Raw genomic sequence first — 25083 nt, forward strand, 5'->3', positions numbered from 1 at the left:
AACGAAACAAAACCTGCAGCGGCGGCAGCAGTAGCAGCAGCGCATGCGCGGGACTCCTCCATTGGAAACGAGCGCGCGCTAGCCACTCCGCCTCTTCCCGCTCCCTTTTCTGCGCAGGCGCGAGACTGGTTAACCCCTACTACTCCTTCCATCCCGCCACCAAAGGCGCGTGAGGGAAAGTCGAGTCCCTCGCAGTCGCCATATTAGTTGGGTTTTTAAAAAACCACCCCAATCAGGGCGCATGCGCAGTAAGCGGCCGCCGCGGCAGCCAAAAGGGCAGGCGAGCCGCTTGGTTTGGCTGAGGGCGTGGCATAAAACGCCGGTCTCGCGGGCGTCAGGCGCCGTTCGTGCGTGCTTGCGTCAAGCGCGGCGGCGTCTTTTTCCTCCTGCTGCTGCTGCGCCTCCGGAGGAAAAGGGCGGTTGACGCTGCGCCCCGGCCAAGAGGCGCTCCTTCCTGCCCAGCCGACCGGGTGAGTCCCACGCCCCACGCCCCCCTCCCGGAGGGCCGGTTGCCATGGGAACCGCTCCTCGCTGCCCTGGGGTGGGGGCCGGGACACCCGCTTCCCCCTGCGGGCGGGGGGCCTCGGGGGGACCTACCGCCCTCGCCCCTCCGGCGGCCCTCAGAGGAGCCCAGGGGTCATCTAGTCCAGCCATCCCGAGGGGGGTGCTGCCTTTCCCTCCCTCTCTCCTTGCCCAGGAGCTAAAGGGGAGGCTGCTCTTCCCTCCCTCCCTCCCTCCCTCACCCCCGCCCGCAGCCCCAATGGCCTTTCCAGGGGGCCCTGCAGCCGAGTTGCGGGTCAGCTGCTGCTGCTGCTTCGCTGGGTCGTTTGCTGAGGTTGACCGCGCACTTTTCTCTTCCAGGGGGCTCGCCGCCAAGTACAAGGTTCCTCTCCCGCTCTTCGCAGGAGCCTTGTGAGATGGGTCTGTAAGGGGAAGGGGCTGCTGGGCGTGGGGCGGGGGAGCGGTGCAAGGTCAGTCAGCTACTAAGTCCCACCTGGGCGGAGGTGGGCCCACGTGTCCTAAGTCTTCGTGTCTACACCTGGGCGCTCTAGGCCTAAACTCGCGGTTTGGGGATGGGACTGACTTACAGGGAAACTGCATTGAGGTCGCTGGGGCTTACACCCAAGCAAACCTGTACTGAATTCCACCGACACATACACATGCACAAGCAGAATATCTGACTAGTAGAGCTGTTGCGTTAAGCACCTGTTCTTGGAAGGAAAACCCATAGCATTCAGTGAGACTTATTCCTTGATACCATGCATTGCCTTGCTGGCTTCATAAGGATGTCATCGTAAAAACAAGAGTTCATGTGTTTGTAATACAGCAATGCTTCAGAATTCCAGTAGATGGAAACCACAGGAGGTGGAGAGCGCTTTTATGCTAGAATCCTGCTTACAGGTTTCCCACAGGCATCTGGTTGGCCGCCGTGAGAACAGGATGCTGGACTAGATGAGCCTTTCGCCTGATTCATAGAATCACCAAATTGTAGAGTTGAAGGGGACTCCTGAGGGTCATCTAATGCAGCCTGCTGCAACGATTCAGCAGGCTCTTATGTTCACAATAGCTTCATTGTTAGCTGCACTAAGCTAGCACATTTTCAGATGCCCAGGGTTTTGTGTGTTATTCAGTTGTCCTTGCCCTGCACGGCCATTTGGTTTCCCCCTTGTTACAAATCTGAGTGTTAGGGCACAATGGTTTGCTTTAAGCTGCCCACCCATGTATGTTTACCTGGGAATAAGTCCTGAGATGTTCAATGTAGTTTACTTTCTAGTAGCTACTCAGGATTGCAGCCCTAATGAGTTTGTGGCTGAGGTGAGATGAATGTGGGACTTCCAGCTCTTAATAAAATGTGCCTGCTGTCTATGCTGTAGAAGGGTTGGGAAGGGCTGCAGCTTTGCAGTATAGCTTCTGCTTTGTATGCAGAAAGTTCTAGGTTCAAGTCCCAACAACTGTGGGTATGATTGGGAAACATTCCATGTCTGCAGCACTGGATGGATGCTGCCAATCATTATAGACAGCACTGAGCTGCTAGAGGCATCAAGGATCTAACTGTACAAGGCAGCTTTCTTATGCCTGCCATTACAAGTTATCCTTTTGCCCTCTGCCAGCCAGCCACTATAGGAATGAGTGTTTAGAAACTGGTGCCTGAGTTTTTGTTGTTATTTTCCTCTTCCCTTCCCATCCTTCTTCCCTTGTATATCGGGTTTTTTAAGATTCCAAGCCTAGTACTATGGACTGCCTTGTTTTGGTTGTATGTTAGCTGCTCTTTGACTAAAGGTTGGGGTACAAATTCAATAATAAATCCTCTCCTGGTTTCAGGCATAGTCTATTGGAAGTGCATTTATCTGTAAAAAAATGTACAGCAAGGAGTTTGGTGAGATGATGTTGCTATAGTAACATTTCTATCTGGGCACATAGTGTCCCATGTTGGTTGTGGACCGGGGAGTTCTGTTGAAATGAATTTTTCTGATCACCCTGCCTGTTTCTCTTTTCATTTCAGTATTACTTTCCTGTAGCTATGGTGTGTTTGCAGAGCAGTCAGGAGGAGAGACAAGTACATTTCCTGAGATCTTGAAAAATATGTATGGATATGAATAGCTGCCCAGTAGGCAACATGAAACATACACATCCAGTTCCATATGAAACTTCTTAATGTTCTCTATAGCCTCTTCACATTTGGGTTTTGTTTCACTGGCCTTTGGTAGAAGACAAACACCTTTGGAGAGCTTTGACCAAGTGTCACCGATTCTCTGAACATTCTGAGTCTTGAGTAATTGTCTTGCTTCATCTTGAATAACTAAAAGCTCATTCCTTATGGGACTGACAGTAGTTGTCACTTGTATTAAATTCTCGTAATGTGTAAAACTTGAAAGGGGCTTTTTATATAGAGAGATGTTTGGTTCCCAGGCCATCTCCTAAAACTTTAAAAAATCAAGCTTTTGTCATCTGCCTCCACCTCCCCAAACCTCTGGGAGAAATTTCTTGGTTTGATATGCACACAGGTATTGGTGAGAGCAGTTAGAATGCTTGTACTATTCTGTCTTAACTTAAGTTCCGTCAAAATGTGAGTATCCCATTAGAATATGCCTTACTCAGACTGCAAGGGTGTACTATGTTGTGCTCAGCTGATGATCTTAGCTGGGTGGATTTAGCAAACAAATAATGGAAGGTAGCAGTTCCCTAAAATATATTGTACCAACGCCATTTAGGGACTTCAAGGTTGAATTGTGCCTGACTGACAATGGAGAACAAGCACATATGTTGAAGAGCTGGCACAGAGTGTGCCTGGCTAATGCCATTGTCAATTGTATGTACACAGCAGAAGTGGAAAAAGCACAGGTGCTTATTTGCCTGCTTTGGATATCTGTAGCGCTCTGGCTTGTGATTTGTGGCTCCCATTGCTGATTCACCCAATAAATACACCCCAAGTGTTTGAGACCCATTGCATATAATTGTTTTGGGTGTGCAAATAAAAATTCTGCACATACTTGTGAAGATATAAAAGCATACCAGTGGGCAATGGGTGTCTGCCAGCTTGTCTGTCAAAAGGATGAACATGTTAGCTGGGATTGACCAAGGTTCCCTGTTGAGTGCACTGTAACAAAACTAGGGTTTCTGTTGCACAAATATCTTTTAAGTGGCAACACAGTTTTAAAGTCTACTATTTTTACATAGGGCTGGAAGCCTAAATCAATGTGACTTCCATTTACTGCTTTGAATCTGACTATTAATCTTTTCCTACAAACACACACACACAGCAGAATCCAGGGCAAGTTAAGCACTTCTATTCTCTATTTTCTAGTATTTTGTTACAGGGCTTTAAAGGGGAATGCCATAGTATTCACAATTGGCACAATGGATGCTAACCCTTTTCAGACATATTCTTGGAGCATTAATTTGCAGTCCCAAAAAGAATTTTGCCATTTGTTCCATAGTTACTTTGTTTACATTTTTGAAAGCCAAGCATAAAGATTTCCAGTGATCAATTTCAGAAATAATGCTAGTGCCACAATTTTTTTCAGTCCAAAAGCACCTGATCATTTGCCTACATTCCTCTTTGTACGTTGCTACTGCATTACTTCTCAGTTGCAAGATCTCTTGCAAACCCAGGAAATCCTAAGCATGTTTTTGTTATAACGTAAATGTGAAGTATACCCAATCATACTAAAATGTTTGGCCGTTTTGAGACACCTGAAGCCCTGTCCTCTTGGAGAAATGACAGGCTAGGACTTGACTCTAGAAGCTAAATGGAGCATGAAGACCAGCTCTTGAATTTCCCTCCTTTCCATGGCTTAGGTGACATCACTGCTGCTTTTCCTCCTGTACTTAATAAATAGTCTGCTGGTTGAAGCTTTTGTTGAGCCAGCCTTTCCCCCCATGCCTTAGAAATGAGCCATTTAGAAAAGTGCAGTGGGGCCACAAGAAGGGCTTAAGACACAATAGGCATTTATAGGGGGAAATGGTCACATTTCTATCTTTGTTTGTACCCATAAAGCCATGCTATGGAGAAATAAAGCCTTGAATATTGTTTTGAAAGGAGGTGGGGTTCCCTCCCCAGTTTTATTCTGCTAAATACATCATGGTAGTTATCAAACCTTCATAAAGAATCCACTAGAACATACTGGTGATGCTTAAGGCCCTGATTCAGTAAACATACATGTTTAACTTGATTCCTGAGTAGTCTTGCAAGTAAGAAGTTGGGATTCTGGGTTGGCAAATTAAGTATCTTTGGAATGCATTTATAGGCAGTGGCAATCTTTAGTCTGAAACCATTCTGTTGCTACTGTTGATGTTTCTGGAAGAATTTTTTATGCTGTGTAAAGTGGCATGTGACTTCTGTTATTAGCTGGGAAATTGTCAGAAGAGTTTCCAGTTCAGGAATGTGTGTGCATATTCAGGTTTCTATGGTGCATTGACTTTTTAAAGTTGGTGGTTCCTGCTCAGTTGGTGGTTTTTTCAGATTATATTGCAGGAAAGCTTGAACTAAAACTGGATTTTAAAGAGAAAAACATTGTAGGCCATAAACATAGGAAACCGCCTCATACAAAGTCATACCACTGGTCTGTTTAGCTCAGTACTATGTACACTGATCATAGCATCACTCCAAGACTTCAGAGAGCAACATATCCTAGTCCTACTTGAATATGCCAGGAGATTGAACCTGGGGCCTTTTTTGCATGTAAAGCTGATGCTCTACTTCCACTGAGCTCCAGCATCTCCCCATTAATCAAGGACAGTGTTGTGAGGACAAGTAAGGCAACTATATTGCAAAGGCCAGTGAATACAGCAGCCTTCCCCAACTTGGTGTCCTCCAGATATTTGAAACTTTCTTCAGAAGGAGTGCATTGCTACTGTTGCTTTTATACAAGGGAAGGTTGAAGAGGTCACTCTGAGGGATGGGCATGAACCAGTAGTGAGGAACCTGTGGTCCTCCTGATGTAGCTGGTCCATTTCTGGCAACCCCAGTTGGCATGGTCAGTAGCCAGGGATGATGATGATGAGGAGGAGTCCAATGATGTCTGGAGGGCCACAGGTTCCATGCCACTGCCTAACTGTTTACTGCCGTGGTGGCACCACCCAATCAGAAATGGATCTGTGTCTATCTGCATAACTGAGGCATTTATTGATTACACTAGAGTGCAACAAGGATTGTTCTCGAAGGTTCAAAGTGGTTTAGACTAATATTTAAGTTTTCATTTTAAAAAATCTCAAAAGAATGGAAAATTTTATTGCATTCTGAACAAGGGTAGTCAAACATCTCATTCTAGAAAGTTTTGCCTGATTTTTATAAATGTCAAACGGTGTTAGAATTATGATACTTTGAAGATTAAAGGCACTAACAAACTAAATTTTAAGAAAAAGCACAAACTTAGCAACAGTTCTGTTAGTTTCATTAGATGCCTTAGAAATTGTTATGTTGGAAGCTGAAGTATTTTATTAAATTTCTTGCCTCATCTTGCATTTTGCTGTGCTTGCATTTCTAAAGTGTGAAAATACTCAGTATTCATTTTAAAATATGATACTGATTGTAAGCCTGGGGGGCATGTTTTGAAAGGCCCAATATAAACCCTTCAACAATAAATAAATATTTTTTTTTTGTTCTTCTGTTAGCCTATTTTTTTGGTAGTGAGCTGAGCTCCAGTTACTGGGTCAACAAATGACCACATATATTGTGACGAAATAGGGACGCGGGTGGCACTGTGGGTAAAACCTCAGTGCCTAGGACTTGCCGATCGTATGGTCGGTGGTTTGAATCCCCGCGGCGGGGTGAGCTCCCGTCTCTCGGTCCCAGCTCCTGCCCACCTACCAGTTCGAAAGCACCCTTAAGTGCAAGTAGATAAATAGGTACCGCTTTCTAGCGGGAAGGTAAACGGCGTTTTCGTGTGCTGCGCTGGTGCCGGCTCTCCAAAGCAGCTTCGTCACACTGGCCACGTGACCCGGAAGTGTCTTCGGACAGCGCTGGCTCCCGGCCTCTTAAGTGAGATGAGCGCACAACCCTAGAGTCGGACATGACTGGCCCGTATGGGCAGGGGTACCTTTACCTTTATTGTGACGAAATAAAAGTAGTAAGGGTGACATGTTTTGCCAGAGCTGGCAAAAAAAACACTTCAGTCATTTTCCACAAAACTAGTTATCAGTCCCTAGAAATTTAACATACTTTTTCCAGCTCCAAAATGTTCAGTTATTTTGTGGATATGTAGAGAGGTGGAGAAACATGTACACCAATGGTTCCCAATTAGCTAAGTACTGTGGACCCGTTTTTCTAAAGCCAAGCTTTTGAAAAAACCCTACTTTTGAAAATTTTGATATCTCTATGGTAGTTTTTGTTATGTGAATGGTGCTATGGACCCCCTGGGTGAGTTACGGAACCCCAGTTGGGAACCACTGATGTACACCACCTGGAGGAGTAGTGGGATATAACTGAAGAAGATGGTGGTGGTAATATGTTTGAAGTCATCCCATCTCAAAAAGGATACATTAGAGCTGAGAAAAGGCAACCAAAATTATTATGAAGCTAAACCCACTCTGCTAAAAGGAAAGGTTCCAAAATCTGATGCTTTCCAGATTTTTTTTGGGGGGGCACCCGGGCATGATGCTGTGGGGAAAGTGAGTGGTGGTTGTCGTTGTTATCTGCACCTGTCATAATACTAAAATAATACTAATAATACTAGACTGGAGCATCATAATACATAATACTATACATAATACTAGACTGGAGCATCAAAAGAAACTGATTCAGGCTAGACAAAGAAGCACCAGTTCTTAGCATCTGTCTCAAGAGACAATAAAGTGTCCTCCAGGAGTGAAGTCAATCTGCTATGTTAGTAGCACTGAAGTGACCTTCCCAGGCACAAACCTGGGCAGTGGACATGGAGATCCTGGGCTGCCCAGGCGACAAGACACACACACACCGGCCTCACTGATGTGGTCCAAAGGAAAGCAGAGCAATACATTGCACAAGCTGCCACAAGCTGTGGTGTTGATGGCCTTAAAACAGGGTTAGACAAAATAATGGAGCATTGTGTCAAAGGCTTATTAGCCCTGGTGGCTACAAGGACTGCCCGTGTCCATATGCAGGATGCCACTGGACCTTGTTGCAGGGGAGCAGCAATGAGAGGGCAGTTGGCTTCAAGCCCCAGCTGTAGGGTTCCTGGAATGATCTGCCCAGCCATTGTGAGAAGCAGGATGTTGGATGAGGTAGGCTCTTGGTATGATGCAACAAAGAAGTTACTTTATTTGGTGGGGGGAATAAAACGTGTGTGTGTGCGCGCACACATGCATGTGCACATACAGCTTCTGGATGTTGCTGCAAAGAATGGTTGACATTCTATGTTCTTCACATGATTACAAGTGTGATGTCAAGACCAGAACCACATGCACAGCTTCCGAAGACCAGAGTGTTACCTGCTCAGTGGCATAGCGCTGTGCTGTTAGAGTTTGTGTGGTTCATTCAGTCTTCTGGCCAAAACTCCTGTAGCTCTTTGCACATACATGAGAAAGCTATGCATGCCATAGTGCTGATCTGTATCATACTGCACAAGTTTATGAGTTTGTAGCTGCATGCGTGACTCTCTCAATGAGGCAATGGCAGATGTCCTGGTCACTTCTAATATTAGGCTTCTAATATTCTTATTTTAGAATGATTGGGAAATCTGGTTGGTGCCAGATAGCCACATTTTAACTAATTGGATGAACATGTCTACCTGACAAGCTCAGATGTTGATGCTTTCTGTAATGTGCATACCCCATGGATGAGCAAATTAAATCATTCATCAGTAGTTTGCCACAAGATACATTTTGATCCTCTGTTATTTACAAGCTGAACCTGCAAATGAGTGCATTGTTGAGTGCTTTCTATTACAATGTTTTCTAAAAATTTGTATTAAAATACAGTTGACTTTCCTAGGGCAGCTTAAAATAAATCAATAGCAAAGACTGATTTATAGCATTCTAAGTTCAAGATGGTATGATATCCATTCTTCTCAAATGCTCTTTGTCTTTTTTCAACTTTCTTTATTTGGGCACACTTCCTGTTGGGTTTTTTGTCAGTTTTCATCCCTTGCAGAAGGGCTGCTTTGGCAACATGCAGATTTACTTGGAAGCGCCATGGTCCACCACCAGGCATTTTAAATCTTGAAGATGCTTTTGATAAGGAATGCTAAATAGCTGGTGAACTAGAGAGAGGCTAACATGATGGTTTGTACCCTCTTTTTTGTTGTTCTGTGTTGCATTGGCAAGGCTTGAAGTAGCATTCTTCGAACTGCTGTAAGAATCATGTCGGCAGCAGCTGGACAGAAAAAGGGACCCGGCAGGCAGCGCAAGTGCGGCTTCTGCAGATCCAACAAAGATAACGAATGTGGGCAGCTACTGCTTTCTGAAAACCAGAAGGTGGCAGCACATCATAAATGTATGGTAAGTGCTCCCAAACACTGCTGGAAGCTGCTCTTAGGGCAGAACACTGCTGCAGTGGGCAAAGAGGAGTTTGACAGGTGGGAGGGGGTACTTGAGGCTTCCTCCACCCTGATAATTCTCCCCTCAATTGCCTCTCATTGTTATTTTTAGTGTGATTCCCCCCCCCCCCGGCAGGCGTCAACATTGTTGAATTCATAGGACTGATGTACAAGTAAGCTTATTCATAGGATCATACTGCCCATTAAAACGCTTTAGAACAGAACATTATATATTCATAACTTCCTATAGTACTGCATGTTAAGAAACCTCTCTCTAATGTAGAAGTTCTGATATTGTCTTTAATTTAATCAGTCCTGAAGTCACAATTAGCTCGTTCTCTCTTTTGGTCTCTTTTTAGCTCTTTTCATCTGCTTTGGTATCTTCACACTCTGATAATGAGAGTCTTGGAGGCTTTTCCATTGAAGACGTTGAAAAGGAAATAAAAAGAGGTACCAAGCTGGTAAGATGGCATTTCTAGCTCTTGAAAGTGAAAAAGCTCAACTCGAAATGAAATTTTCTTCAGTAAGTTGATAAAACTGCCAGCAGAGAAGCAGCAGTGCCAGTTTCCAGGAAGGTCTCACTGAAATCTTGTGAGCTCTTCCAGAGATTGTGAGATCTCACAAGGTTTTGCTGGAAGGTGATACCACTGCCAGCGCTTTGCACCAGCATGCAGTGCAGGTAAGAGAGACATGATGCGGGCAGCAGGAAGGGGGCAGCACATTTCCATTTCATCTCCAGTTGCAAAACGGGATGCAACACCCCTGGGTCATTCTGCTCCATCCTGTGAATGTATTTTCTGGCACAGCAGGGTCTAGGGAGCTTTAAAGTGAATTGCCACTGTTCTTGAAGAAACCCCCTCCTTTGTGTGTGTGTGTGTGTGTATACCACTGCACTGTAATGTATTTGTGTAGAAAGCTGCCATAGGAGAACAGCTACTGCAACAAAACAGTGTTTGGAGGAGGCAATAGGCACACTCTCTTATGCTGCTTTTGTGCTCAACAGTAGTTTTGCAGCTGTTTTCAGTAACAGAATTGTCTGCATTGCCAAACATCTGATCTTGAAAAGATTTTAATAGAAGTTGTTTTGTACACCGATAAGTTTCCTAAAGTGATTGGATTGTGTTGCAAATCATGGATTATTTTGGCAGCTACTTAAATACAGACTGTTTCACTTCTTGCCTAATATACAAAGCTAGTTGTATTTGGGGCTTCTGCATTTCCTCTTGATTTCAGTGGAGTGTCTGAAGATCATGTGTGTGCCAGATAGATACACACAGTGTAACTCAGAAGTGTAGCTTTGCTACTTATCCGAGTTGATATATAAGTGTAGAATATCTCAGAGTCTAAAGGCACCTTAGACCAACAATGGCATAAGCTTTCATGAACCATAGTGCTCAAAAGCTATTATACCATAATTAGTTGCTTTTTAAGGTGCCTTTAACTTGTGTTTTTGCTGTAACAGACTTAACATGGAAACTGAAGTACAGTATAATCCCTGTTTATTTGGACTGAATACACATTTCCTCTGCCTTTAATTTGGTGCAGCTTCCTTTTCACATTCTAAAGTATCATGCAAAAGAAATAGCAGTACCAATTCAGTGCAATAAGCTTCCTTTCCCTCAGTTCTGCTCTAATTGCCTTTGCTGGTAAGAAGGTTCCAAATGTGTGTCTTTTTCCTGCTTTCAGATGTGCTCCTTATGCCACTGTCCTGGAGCAACTGTTGGTTGTGATGTAAAAACCTGCCACAAGACTTATCACTACTATTGTGCGTTGCATGATAAAGCTCAGATCCGAGAGAAACCTTCTCAAGGCATTTACATGTAAGGACCACTTGCATTTCTCCACCATTAAAGGAACCAACTTTCGTACTTAAGCAGAGATTTTCTGAGGTGGATTTCTTTCAGTGCAAAGTGCCTTTTTTAAAAAATATTTATTAGCTTTTCACACATTATAAAGACACATATCACAACAAAAAACAAAAACATAAACCATAAACACACACAGAACACAAAAAACACCACATGTATAATTTCAATCACTTATTTTCATAAAACATATTTTCCCGACCTCCTCATACCTCCCCTTACTGCATTCCAATCCCTAATTAATTTTGATCAACAAATCCCTCCCTAATTTCTAATAAATAATTTTAACCTTTCTTTTCATATTGCATAATGGTTACATCAAAGTGCCTGGAAGTCTTGTTAGTGACGGCATAGTTCTAAGCAGATATAAAAGCTTTTCCTTTGTGGCTGACTTTGCTCTCTCCAATGTTCTATCCCTAGGATATTATGTCGAAAACACAAGAAAGCACCACACAACTCTGAAGGTAAAATTATTCATAGCTCATTGTTTTAAGTAGTTCCGCATCAAAAAGGAGACACTTTCCAGTCAAGAGAAAATAGGATGAGGGCAGAAGCATATTAATAAGAAATAAATTACTCTCTGAGTAAACCTTCCTTGATCACAAGCATAAGCAAAGAAGAGTCCTTAAACAAGCCAAAAGCCAGCTCAGCTAATCAGGGTTTGAGCCAGAATTCCTGGGTCCTATGACATGGCAAGTCACTATTCTTCTAAAGTGACACTAATCTCTGCTGAAGTGGTAGAAGGAGGAGAATGGGAGGCTTGTCCACGGATCACTAAAGCAGAGCTTTCCAAACTGTGTTGTGACACACTAGTGTGTCAGCTGCAGTGTGTGGGTGTGTCGCATGAATGCTCCCCACACTTCTCACCAGGCTAGAAAGGGGTTAGTTTAACCTCCAGTTTGCTAGCAAAACTGAATTACTGTGTCGCAAAATGATGCATGTCCAAAAAGATCTGCAGGTGTGGTGTCTAGCTTTGTTTCTGATTTGAATGCATTAATTTGCACACTAATGTTGTAAAAAAAAAAAAAGGAATTGGCTGTGTATAACATGTTCCATAAAGCGACATGAGCGCAGCAACCCCAGAGTCGGTCACGACTGGACCTAATGGTCAGGGGTCCCTTTACCTTTACCTAACATGTTCCATACCTGGCCTAAATTCCACTGTGAATTCTAACCTGTCTGCACACGTGGAATTACTTTTCCCTCAAAAATACCAAAAAGGATGTTCCCTCAGCCTTTGGTGTGTTCCCTCACTATTGGTTGTTCCCTCACTATTGGTGTGTGGCTGAAGTTGGGCTCATTGAAAAAGTGTCCACATTTTTAATCAAAACTCCATGAGCAGAGTGTGCTTTGACCTCTAGAGAAATGGGAGCCTGCATGTCTTCTTGTCTCAAAAGACTTATTAGCAAGAACAGAACAACAATCTATTCAGTGTAGAGTACATTGAACAAGCAGAATAAGCAAGCCCTAATGGTTTGAGTAGACATTCTAATAACTGCACTGTTTAATTCAAGGAACACTGTAAGAAAATACTTGTTTTTGCTCTTTGGCTGCTTATTCTGGGAATCTGTTATGTATATTCAGAAGTAATGGGAGAAGTGAACATGGGAGAACTTTAGCCATATCAGTTCCTCCCTTCCTATAACTGGAAGTGAGCTTACATAAGTTATTTGGAACTTGCTTTCCCAGGTTATTGTGATTATGGCAGTGGGGAACATTGGGGTCTTATAACACAGGTTTTCAAATAATTAAAAAGTAGTCTGGGTTTAGCCCAATAAATTGCTGCTGCCATGTCAAAGCAAGCCCTGCTTTCCTCCCCAGGCAATCTTTTGTGCCAGTGGGTGTTTACCCTACAGGAGCTTGTGAAAAACCATTCTAGCCTTTTTATGTGTGGGGGTTTTCTTCCTTCAGATTTAGGAGAAGGTTTAAATGAACTAAATGAGTTGGAAACATCCCCTCCCAAAAAGAAGGGGCGCAAAGGAAGGCCCAGAAAATTGAGTCTCAAAGGGCAGCCAGAAGATACTCGATCCACATCTTCACATGGCACAGATGATGTAGAAAGCAGTTCTTATGTAAGTGCCTTCTATGTTTGTTTATAAACCTCTCAAAGAAGTCTAGGTCTCTTTTTTATAATGAACTTACTTTGTTGCCTTGTGTTGAAACCATATTTCTTGTTCTGGCACATTTTAGAAAAGTCTTTTTCTTCCAGAGAGACAGATCGCCACACAGAAGCAGCCCCAGTGATACAAAACCTAAATGTGGATTCTGTCATGCAGGTGAAGAAGAAAATGAAGCTCGAGGGAAGCTTCATATATTCAATGCCAAAAAGGCAGCTGCACATTACAAGTGCATGGTGAGAAAAGTCATTTTGTCCTTATTCTCTGGGAGTTCAAACATTTTCAGTGAAACTTTTCCCATGACATAGTATCATAAGCTGGATGTCCACCTCCTCAGAGCTTCACATTAATTTGAAATATAGCCGTCTACCAGCCAAGGCTTGCACACTTCACGGTGCCACCTAGTTTAATGACATAAAAAGTGCTTCAGGGTCAAACCAAAAGTTCATCTAGTCCAGCATCCTCTTTCCCATAGTTACCAGCCAGATGTTTCCAAGATGCCTTTATAAACAAGCCTTGAAGCCAAGACTTATCCCCTCACTGTGTACTGCCTCTGAACCTATATAGCTAGCATACTTAGTAGTCCTTGACTGATCTCTTTTCCCCTCAGTGAATGTGCCCATACCCCTTTTAAAGCCTCAGCACATCGCCATCTGCCTGTCACATGTCCTTTTTTGACGTCCCACACAGCCAAGGTTTCCCACATTCCTAATATTTTGCCTCTCCTTTCTTCCTAGCTGTTCTCCTCTGGCACTGTACAATTGACAACAACTTCAAGGGCAGAGTTTGGTGATTTTGATATTAAAACTGTACTTCAAGAAATCAAACGAGGGAAAAGAATGGTATGTCCTTCTTGTCTGAGCCTGACCTATCCACCCACCTGGCTTTTACCCTGCCTCTTCTCCAAAGAGCTGAGTGCTGAAGACATGATTCCTTGCACCCTTTCTTCTCACAGCAAATGTAGACTTGAGAACAGTGACTGACCCAAAGTGACAGAATAAGCTTTGTAGTAAAGCAGAGGTTTGGAGCCAAGTCTCCCCTGGTCCCTCACAATAGCCACTACTGCAGATAGAAAGTAATGCATGTTGAGCAGCTGTATCTACTTTTAAAAGTTTTAATAACATGAATTCCCCAGCAAACTGCTTGCATGCTGTTGAAAAATGTTACCAGAAATGAGAACTTTAAGAATATGAAATTTATTGTGAAGCAGGAAGAGATAGATTAATACCTCTCTCTCTCCCCCTACCCCTCTCTCTCTCTGTGTGTGTGTCTCTGTCTCCTCCCTCTAATGTCTCTGTGTAACAGAAATGCACCCTTTGTAGTCAGTCTGGTGCAACTATTGGATGCGAAATCAAAGCCTGTATCAAGACCTACCATTACCACTGTGGAGTGCAAGACAAAGCAAAATACATTGAGAACATGTCACGAGGAATTTACAAGTAAATGCCATTATCTTTTACTTTGCCACACACTTTGCTGGAGCATAGGGCAGGCTGGCCATGGGGTTATCATTTCTATGTACTTGAACTGATGTGAATAGAGAGGCATGTATGTTTTGGCCAACAGGAAACTCACATGAGGCAGTATATTTCAATTTGTTCCACTGAAGACTGTAGACTTCTTCACTATGCTTAACACAGAATAATGTTTCCAGTAAGCGTTCTGTTTTGAAATTAGCAAGGCATTGTGCCAAAGTTAAACTTGTGTGTTTTAATGTATTAAAAAGCATGCTTTTGAAACGTTGCTCTACAACCATGTTCTTTGTGTTCCTAAATGTAGTGCAGGGGTGGGGAGTCTGCAGTCCTCAGTTGTAGGTGGCTTCTAACTTCCATCAGGAAGTTTGGCCAGGGCACAGCCTGACTCCCTCCCTCGGCAATCTTCGCGGAGCTCTGGCCCAATGGTGGCCAGTGGCTTGAATTTAATTAATTTTATAATGAATGATTTTAGAGTGTTGTTTGTGTTGTACTTTTGTATTGTTTTATTGTTGTTAGCCGCCCTGAGCCCGGCTTCGGCTGGGGAGGGCAGGATATAAATAAAATTTATTATTATTATTATTATCAACCCTGCTGAGCATGGCCAGTGGTCAGGGGTGATGGGAGTTGTAGCCTAGCAACATCTGGAGAGCCACAAGTTCCCAACCTCTGATTTAGTGGGTCTGTATTAATAGCGTTTTCTGTACCTGGGATGGGGAACCTGTGACCTTCCTTGTAGCTGAACTACAACTCTCATCATCTATTGGCCACGCTGGCTTGGGCTGAATTGAGTTTACTTACATCTGGAGGGCTACAAGCTCCCCACTCCTGTTTATAATTAGCTGAATAGTTCTTATGCAGTTATTTCTTTGCGCGCGCCCCTCCCAAAGCAAATAGCAAATGGAAGCTGAGAAGGGATTTGCTGAAAGTGATGGCCAAAGTGAGATGACAGCACATCAGGCTGTTTGTCCAGCCCAGTGTTGTCTCTCTGGGAGCTCAGGCTGTCACTTGCCTTCTGACCCTTTCTAGGTGGTTTCAACACCAACTGCAGTTTCCTATGACAGTTCTTCTTACGGATGACTGCTCTCCAGCACCCCAGGTTCACACCCAAATTGGCTAATGGCCTTATTGCCATTGTGTCTGACCCCAAAGGTTGGTCACAAAGTGGCATTTCCTGAACAGTGTGGTGCAAGTTCTGTCTCTTCAGATTTGGTGGTTTGGCTTCATGTCGCCTTATTTGTTTTTCCTTCTTTGAGTGTCTTAGCTTGATTTACCTGGAAAGTGCCTTCAGACGTCTTGAGCACAGTCTTGTTGGATTGCTTTGCAGTGCAGGGAGGATAGAATGATACTTAGTCCCGGCTTTTTGTGCCCAACTGATTCAGTTAGTTCCTCCTAAAGAATTTGCAGTATTAGGAACCTGGGAGGAAAGCCATGGCCAATGGATTGAGTTCAACAAGTGCTTTTCACACCCAAAGACAGCATCTTAACAAGCAGTGGTGTGAAGCAGAAAAGCTCCCACAAAGCTTTCAGCTGCTATGTATTTTTTGTTGGGACTTGGAAAAAACATATTCCCAATATAAAATTAATTAATAACTTAATAGATTTTTAGTTGTATGCTTATTGCTATTGTTAGCCATGCTGGGAACAAGAATACGTACTGAAGTATTCATTGGGGGTATACATTATGTATGTAAATAAATATATCTGTACATGGACAGCTTGAGAATTGTAGTGAACTTTATTCAGGTGGCTGTGATTGTGATATATATATATTTGTTGTTGTTTAGTTGTTTAGTCGTGTCCGACTCTTCATGACCCCATGGACCAGAACACGCCAGGCACTTCTGTCCTCCACTGCCTCTCGCAGTTTGATCAAACTCATGCTGGTAGCTTCAAGAACACCATCCAACCATCTCATCCTCTGTCGTCCCCTTCTCCTTGTGCCCTCCATCTTTCCCAACATCAGGGTCTTTTCCAGGGAGTCTTCTCTTCTCATGAGGTGGCCAAAGTATTGGAGCCTCAGCTTCACGATCTGTCCTTCCAGTGAGCACTCAGGGCTGATTTCCTTAAGAATGGATACGTTTGATCTTCTTGCAGTCCATGGGATTCTCAAGAGTCTCCTCCAGCACCATAATTCAAAAGCATCAATTCTTCGGCGATCAGCCTTCTTTATGGTCCAGCTCTCACTTCCATACATCACTACTGGGAAAACCATGGCTTTTACTATACGGACCTTTGTTGGCAAGGTGATGTCTCTACTTTTTAAGATGCTGTCTAGGTTTGACATTGCTTTTCTCCCAAGAAGCAGGCGTCTTTTAATTTCGTGACTGCTGTCACCATCTGCAGTGATCATGGAGCCCAAGAAAGTAAAATCTCTTACTGCCTCCATTTCTTCCCCTTCTATTTGCCAGGAGGTGATGGGACCAGTGGCCATGATCTTCGTTTTTCTGATGTTGAGCCTCAGACCATATTTTGCACTCTCCTCTTTCACCCTCATTAAAAGGTTCTTTAATTCCTCCTCACTTTCTGCCATCAAGGTTGTGTCATCTGCATAGCTGTGGTTCTTGATATTTCTTCCGGCAATCTTAATTCCGGCTTGGGATTCATCCAGCCCAGCCTTTCACATGATGAATTCTGCATATAAGTTAAATAAGCAGGGAGACAATATACAGCCTTGTCATACTCCTTTCCCAATTTTGAACCAATCAGTTGTTCCATATCCAGTTCTAACTGTTGCTTCTTGTCCCACATACAGATTTCTCAGGAGACAGATGAGGTGATCAGGCACTCCCATTTCTTTAAGAACTTGCCATAGTTTGCTGTGGTCGACACAGTCAAAGGCTTTTACATAGTCAATGAAGCAGAAGTAGATGTCTTTCTGGAACTCTCTAGCTTTCTCCATAATCCAGCGCATGTTTGCAATTTGGTCTCTGGTTCCTCTGCCTCTTCTAAATCCAGCTTGCACTTCTGGGAGTTCTCGGTCCACATATTGCTTGAGCCTGCCTTGTAGAATTTTAAGCATAACCTTGCTAGCGTGTGAAATGAGTGAAATTGTGCGGTAGTTGGAGCATTCTTTGGCACTGCCCTTCTTTGGGATTGGGATGTAGACTGATCTTCTCCAATCCTCTGGCCACTGCTGAGTTTTCCAAACTTGCTGGCATATTGAGTGTAGCAGCAGCATCTTTTAAAATTTTAAGTAGTTCAGCTGGAATACCATCACTTCCACTGGCCTTGTTATTTGCAGTGCTTTCTAAGGCCCATTTGACTTCACTCTCCAGGATGTCTGGCTCAAGGTCAGCAACTACACTACCTGGGGTGTACGAGCCATCCATATCTTTCTGGTATAATTCCTCTGTGTATTCTTGCCACCTCTTTTTGATGTCTTCTGCTTCTGTTAGGTCCTTACCACTTTTGTCCTTTATTATGGTAATCTTTGTACGAAATGTTCCTTTCATATTTCCGATTTTCTTGAACAGATCTCTGGTTCTTCCCATTCTATTGTTTTCCTCTATTTCTTTGCATTGCTCGTTTAAGAAGGCCTTCTTGTCTCTCCTTGCTATTCTTTGGAAATCTGCATTCAATTTCCTGTATCTTTCACTATCTCCCTCGCATTTTGCTTGTCTTCTCTCCCCCGCTATTTGTAAGGCCTCATTGGACAGCCACTTTGCTTTCTTGCATTTCTTTTTCATTGGGATGGTTTTAGTTGCTGCCTCCTGTATAATGTTGCGAGCCTCCACCCATAGTTCTTCAGGCACTCTGTCCAGCAAATCTAAATCCTTAAACCTCTTCCTCACTTCCACTGTGTATTCATAAGGGATTTGGTTTAGATTGTATCTTACCGGCCCAGTGGTTTTTCCTACTTTCTTCAGTTTAAGCTTGAATTTTGCTATAAGAAGCTGATGATCTGAGCCACAGTCAGCTCCAGGTCTTGTTTTTGCTGACTGTATAGAGCTTCTCCATCTTTGGCTGCAGAGAATATAATCAATCTGATTTCGATGTTGCCCATCTGGTGATGTCCATGTGTAGAGTCGTCTCTTGTGTTGTTGGAAAAGCGTGTTTGTGATGACATGTATGTGTGTGTGCTTAGGGCTTTGTGCCATGTTAGAATTAGTACTCTAATGGTTTTCGGTGCCTTCATTCTGCCCCCCCCCCCAGCTCCTTAATTTAAGCCACATAAACTAACACATGCCATGAATTGACATGGCTTATAATATTTACAAGTGTTTCAGTAAAATGTGTTTTATAAATAAGCTTTGAATTGGATTGAGTATAACGCAGAGTGATCATTTTTGTATCTAATTAGAAGTAAGGTTCATTAGGTTGTTTCTGTACACATTTGATGAAAAATAAGTCCCATTGAGTAAAGGAGCCGTTTACTTCTGAATAGACATGCTTGGATTGGGCTATTAGTGTAGTTCAACAGTGCTTATTTTTCTCCCTAATCAAATATTCCAGTACAAATATTTTGGCTACTGGAAAATCTTGAGAGATTTTAAATAGCATATAAAATTTAAATGCTATACTTCTTTTAGTTTTGTTGATTAAATCAGTGCTAAGTAAGTGCTAAATGAGATTCCAGTAGACATAGGGCACTGGAAAATTTTCACGGAAAAAAAGATTTAAAATATTAATGTACATTAATTTCAGTTGGTTAACTGTGAGTAGGACTTGTCTGAATACCAAATAGATGCTAGATATTTATTGTCTCCATTTCACCCCTTATATGCTACTGAATACTGAACAGAGATGAATACTTTCCACACTCACTTATGTAACTACCCAAATAAATGGCAATGGTCCATTGTATTTCACAATTGCATATTAGGCTTTTAGATTAGCCTGGCTGCTCTGAAGGGGTTAGGAATTATTGTGGGATCTGCATGTGACCTTATCTGTATGTATAAGAAACCCATGAAGGACCAGCAAGAACTGGATTAGCACAGATTTGGTCAAACACTCCAAAGTCTTTTTATTCTCTGGACAGTAGTTTGGTGGAAGATATTTTGCTGCAAGGGAAGAAAGGGTTTTGGTCAAATTCAGCCTCACTACTAATACCTTCAGAGATCAGTCCCATCCTACTCTCCCCCCCCCCCCCATTAGCTTTACAGTGATTGAGGAACCTTAGCCCCATTTATAGATAGTTGGTGACAACAGCAAGGAAGCAATGCACAAGTGAGAGACACGATAGCCTTGCCTATCTCAAAGTTAGAACCACTAAATCTGTTTGGCTTGCCCTAAGGCCAGAATATTTACCCATTCATTTAGGTTATTTAAAACATTTCTATCCCTGGTCTTAAACATTTTCAGGTTGGTTTTACAATAGCTCATAAAACGCAACTGGTGAAATACATTAAAAAGCAAACGTAAACATAATCACAATGGCACGCACTGGACTAGATGAACACCCTGTGACATGGGTTGTTCCCCCCCCCCGCCCCTACTTTGTATTGTTTTCTTAGGCTTTACTGTAAAAACCACAGTGGAAACGATGAGCGAGATGAAGAGGACGAAGAGCGAGAGAGTAAAAGCCGCGAGAGGTCAATAGCTGACCATAGTGGAGTTTCGCAGCAGCTCAATGGAAACTAGGTATGAAAGTTCTCACCTGCCAGCCCTCCAGGGGTGCCACAGTTAAAATAGTGTAGTTATTTGTGATATATTTTAAGTTGAGCAATTGCCAATGATTAGGTTAGTTTTTGTTACTTTGAAAAAAAATCCTTTTACTTTTAAAAAATCCCTGTTGCAATATCCAGGGATATTTCTCAACCTTAGCTAACTTTACGAAAAACTCTGCCTTTCTGCCAGTAAACGTAGCTATCATGTTCAGTTAAGTAACCTGCTTTTCTCTCTTTTTTTATTCTGTACTATTTTAAAATCTGCTCTCTTCCTCCCTGTCATCTTTTAAACAGGTTCAAGTTAAACGGAATGAATAAGACATCCATGATTACTAATTTTTGTTTTTGTTTTGTTTTGTTTTTTAAAAAAGGCTTTATAAAGTCTGAAAGGGGTTGGGACCCCCCTTTTTTCTTTTCTTTTTTACTGCCTGACTGTTAGAAATGTCATTGAGCTGCCAGAAGTGTTCATGTGTGAGCCTTCGATGAGTGGCATGTCAATATTATGTAGCTAGTTAGTCTGCAGTGTTTGGAGAGAACAACACACCTACCCTGAAACACTATACAAATGAGATGTAAATGTGTACAGTGTCAAAACAACAGCAAACATTGAAATAGGAAGCATGGTTTCTGGACTAAATGAATCTTCCAAGATGCGGAATATGTTAGGTTCAATGATTTTGTGCAGCAAGGGAAAGACAGAAGGTTTAACGTGCAAAGCAGACATGACTGTGCCATAGGAAGACTGTAAAGAAGTGCATTTTGCATTTACCTTCACTTAAGAACCATGGAGGGAAACTGTTGTCCTCTTTTTTGCAAAAGCACACAGTGCATAGGAAAAAAAGAAAAGAATCCTGCAGCTCCCAGAGCATGTGCTGAACCATTGGGATCTTTATTCCTGTTAAGATGGTTTCTACTGCCTAGCATTCCTTGCTGAGATGACTCAAGCTGCTGTTGACTATAAGCTGTGAGCTTCAGTACTCATGCCAAAGGGCTGTGGTTCATTCTTTCCCCCCTGCTCCCACCCACTCACCACCTCTTCTAGTCTCCCTGCTTTACCCGTGGCTAATGGCAACTGAAAACCAAGTCTTCACTTCTGGAGGCTGCAGGAGTGGGGGGAACACTCAACCTGTCTTAGATTTAAGAGTTCCTGCTTAACTCTCACTATGGAATTTAGCCACCTTTATTGGACATCATACCTCAATTGCTCTGTGCTGCGTGGAACACATCATGTTTTGTCCAAAAATAAAATATGTACAGATCCCGTATGCTGTAAGAAGAATGCAGAATAAGATTCTGGGTTTTGGTTTTTTTGTGTTCTTTTTTTAATATAGAAAGAGGTCAGTATTTATTTTGAGTCTTGTGACCACTATATGAGAATGTTCTAGTATTTGATTAAGGCTTCCTGGCATATCAGCAAGTTAAATGCTGTTAAAATCTTCCAAATGCTCTGCTGGAGCCTAATTTATGCCAAGTCTTAACATCCCAGTTATGATGTCATTGAATCTTGGTATTTCTATTCATTTCTTCTGTTGTCCTAGTAAAGCCTATTGTTTTCAACACAACCAAAAAATACATATATACTTGTTTGCAAGCTAGCAAGTTCACTCTAAATGTTGCTATATCTTTTGAATTCGAGGCAAAACTTCAAAAGGAAATATACTGACCATTGGTCAGAAAACCAGAAAGGTTCACTAGCCGTGGATATGGCAAAAAGCACTCCATGAATATGATTTATGTTTCTGACTTCCGTTTCTGAAGCCTTTTTGAGTTTCATTTTATTTTTGATCCTTTGTTTTTTTAAATGCATTTAATTGATGTGTTGAGGGACTTAACTATTGTGTATAAGAACAAATACTCCCTCAAATTGAAATTCAATCCAGTTGCATTTGAAAACTTCCTGGAGGAATGCAGTTTTCGTAGAAAAGTTGTGTATAAAAGTTAACTGCTCTTATGCCATTGACCAATTTTTATTATTATTATTATTTTTTGTATTGTAACATTTAAGATTAAAGGCGCAACTTGTACTGAAATAGATTTCCGCCAGGCTCTGCGCTCTTTCAAAAGCATGAGTTGTGTGTGTTTGTTTATTCCTGTAATTGTTTCTAAATACACTCATAATTTATTATATTAGACCAGTGTTAGGGTTATTTTACTTCTTTTGGGAAGCAGTTTCAAAGTCTAGTGTGAGTCGTGATGCATTCAGAATGGACATGAAAAGTGCCAGCAAAATTCCAAACAATTCTTTTAAAAAGCCTGCAGCCACACCACTCTGAAAGCACCCAATCCCATCTGATCTTGGAAGTTAAGCAGGATCGGGCCTGGTTAGTACTTGGATGGGAGACAAAGAAAAACACATGCTGCTGTCAACCTCCAACCTCTGTATTGACACCCAGAGACAAAGAATGTTGACCATGTCAGGGTTCAGAGTGCCTAGGAAGGCTCATCTATAGATCATTGATAAATGGGAATAAGCTTAAGTTGATACCCATGATCATACTCAGCCTTTCTGTGAAATAAAGGGAGAAGTCTCGGAAGTAAACAAGCTGTTGAAGCTTTCACTCTGCTCGGGAACAGAAGCACACTTGTTGGCAGTATCTGTTTGCTTTTCAGCCAAAATTGGCTAACAAACCAGCTTCCACTGAAGAGGTACAGCATATTTGGTGTGGGGGTGGTGGTCTCTTCTGAGCCTAAATATACCATAAAGGCACTTTCCTCTAGAGCAGAGGAAGCTTTCATAGAATCATAGAGTTGGAAGAGACCACAAGGGCCATCGATTCCAACCCCCTGCCAAGCAGGAAACACCATCAGAGCACTCCTGACATATGGTTGTCAAGCCTCTGCTTAAAGACCTCCAAAGAAGGAGACTCCACAACACTCCTTGGCAGCAAATTCCACTGTCAAACAGCTCTTACTGTCAGGAAGTTCTTCCTAATGTTTAGGTGGAATCTTCTTTCTTGTAGTTTGGAACCATTGCTCCGTGTCCGCTTCTCTGGAGCAGCAGAAAACAACCTTTCTCCCTCCTCTATGTGACATCCTTTTATATATTTGAACATGGCTATCATATCACCCCTTAACCTCCTCTTCTCCAGGCTAAACATGCCCAGCTCCCTTAGCCGTTCCTCATAAGGCATCGTTTCCAGGCCTTTGACCATTTTGGTTGCCCTCCTCTGAACACGTTCCAGTTTGTCAGTGTCCTTCTTGAACTGTAGTGCCCAGAACTGGACACAGTACTCCAGGTGAGGTCTGACCAGAGCAGAATACAGTGGCACTATTACTTCCCTTGATCTAGATGCTATACTCCTATTGATGCAGCCCAGAATTGCATTGGCTTTTTAAGCTGCCGCGTCACACTGTTGGCTCATGTCAAGTTTGTGGTCAACCAAGACTCCTAGATCCTTTTCACATGTACTGCTTTCAAGCCAGATGTCACCCATCTTGTATTTGTGCCTCTCTTTTTTTTTTGCCCAAGTGCAATACTTTACATTTCTCCCTGTTAAAATTCATCTTGTTTGTTTTGGCCCAGTTCTCTAATCTGTCAAGGTCGTTTTGAAGTGTGATCCTGTCCTCTGGGGTGTTAGCCACCCCTCCCAGTTTGGTGCCATCTGCAAATTTGATCAGGATGCCCTTGAGTCCATCATCCAAGTCGTTGATAAAGATGTTGAATAAGACCGGGCCCAAGACAGAACCCTGTGGCACCCCACTAGTCACTCTTCTCCAGGATGAAGAGGAACCATTGATGAGCACCCTTTGGGTTCGGTCAGTCAGCCAGTTACAAATCCACTGAGTGATAGCATAGTCAAGACCGCATTTTACCAGCTTCTTTACAAGAATATCATGGGGCACCTTGTCAAATGCCTTGCTGACATCAAGGTAGGCTACATCCACTGCGTTCCCTTCATCTACCAGGCTTGTAATTCTGTCAAAAAACGAGATCAGGTTAGTCTGACATGACTTATTTTTCAGAAATCCATGCTGACTATTGGTGATCACAGCATTCCTTTCTAGGTGCTCACAGACTGTTTGCTTAATGATCTGCTCCAGAATCTTCCCTGGTATTGATGTCAGACTGACTGGGAGGTAATTATTTGGGTCCTCTCTTTTCCCCTTTTTGAAAATAGGGACAACATTTGCCCTCCTCCAGTCTGCCGGGACGTCGCCTGTTCTCCAGGAATTCTCAAAGATGACTGCCAGTGGTTCTGAGATCACATCTGCCAGTTCTTTTAATACTCTTGGATGCAGTTCATCTGGCCCTGGAGACTTGAATACATCTAAACTAGCCAAGTATTCTTGTACTATCTCCTTAGTTATTCTGGGCTGTGTTTCCTCTGTTGAATCATTTGCTCCAAATTCTTCAGGTCGGGCATTGTTTTCTTTATCGGAGAAGACTGAGGCAAAGAAGGCATTGAGGAGTTCAGCCCTTTCTGTGTCCCGTTTGCATTTCACCATCTTCTCCTCTGAGTGACCCCACTGTTTCTTTGTTCTTCCTTTTGCTACGAACATACCCATAAAAGCCTTTTTTGTTGCTTTTAACCTCTCTAGCAAGTCTGAGTTCATTCTGTGCTTTAGCTTTTCTGACTTTGTGTCTACACGTGCTGGCTATTTGTTTGAATTCCTCTTTGGTGGTTTCCCCCCTTTTCCATTTTTTGTACACATCCTTTTTAAATCTTAACTCAGTTAAAAGTTCTTTAGATAGCCACCCTGGCTTCTTTAGGCACCTTCCATGTTTCCGTCTCATTGGTATTGCCTGAAGTTGTGCTTTTACTATCTCCCTCTTAACAAACTCCCAGCCATCATGAACTCCCTTTCCTTTTAGTATTACTGTCCATGGGATCTCACCCAGCACTTCCCTAAGTTTTATGAAGTCGGCTTTCTTAAAGTCAAGAAATTGAGTCCTAGTATGCTTGGCTGCTCCTTTCCGCTGTATAGTAAACTTCAGAAGAGCATGATCACTCGCGCCTAATGATCCTTCCACTTCTACCCCACTAACCAGGTCATCAACATTGGTTAGGACCAGATCTAAAATGGCTGTTCCTCTTGTTGCTTCTCCCACTTTCTGGACAATG

At 42.7% G+C, this 25083-nt stretch overlaps 1 protein-coding gene and 1 pseudogene across 2 annotated transcripts; both read left to right on the forward strand.

Moving 5' to 3' along the window:
* The first annotated feature begins 425 nt into the window (after nucleotides 1–425).
* Nucleotides 426–22054, forward strand: PHF6 (PHD finger protein 6). 2 transcript variants are annotated; one of them, XM_053374295.1, is made up of 11 exons: nucleotides 426–470; nucleotides 8743–8916; nucleotides 9314–9415; nucleotides 10641–10774; nucleotides 11240–11283; nucleotides 12731–12891; nucleotides 13029–13172; nucleotides 13674–13778; nucleotides 14242–14375; nucleotides 19868–19994; nucleotides 20315–22054. In XM_053374295.1, exons 2-10 carry the CDS (start codon nucleotides 8779–8781, stop codon nucleotides 19992–19994), a joined length of 1089 nt encoding a protein of 362 aa, XP_053230270.1. In that variant the 5' UTR covers nucleotides 426–470; nucleotides 8743–8778; the 3' UTR covers nucleotides 20315–22054. The 2 variants fall into 2 exon arrangements, with proteins under 2 accessions (XP_053230270.1, XP_053230269.1); XM_053374294.1 differs by lacking the exon at nucleotides 426–470 and adding an exon at nucleotides 862–921.
* Nucleotides 22055–22271: 217 nt separating this feature from the next.
* LOC128407050 (uncharacterized) lies at nucleotides 22272–22386 on the forward strand (annotated as a pseudogene).
* The last annotated feature ends 2697 nt before the right edge of the window (nucleotides 22387–25083 follow it).

This window comes from Podarcis raffonei, chromosome Z (genome assembly GCF_027172205.1).
Source record: "Podarcis raffonei isolate rPodRaf1 chromosome Z, rPodRaf1.pri, whole genome shotgun sequence".
NCBI lineage: Eukaryota > Metazoa > Chordata > Lepidosauria > Squamata > Lacertidae > Podarcis > Podarcis raffonei.

Coding starts and splice junctions, on each gene's coding strand:
- PHF6 (XM_053374295.1), top strand. CDS start 8,779: ATGTCGGCAGCAGCTGGACAGAAAAAGGGACCCGGCAGGCAGCGCAAG. Junction 11,284..12,730: donor AGCACCACACAACTCTGAAG/GTAAAATTATTC, acceptor TTCTTCCTTCAG/ATTTAGGAGAAGGTTTAAAT. Junction 13,173..13,673: donor CTGCACATTACAAGTGCATG/GTGAGAAAAGTC, acceptor CTTTCTTCCTAG/CTGTTCTCCTCTGGCACTGT.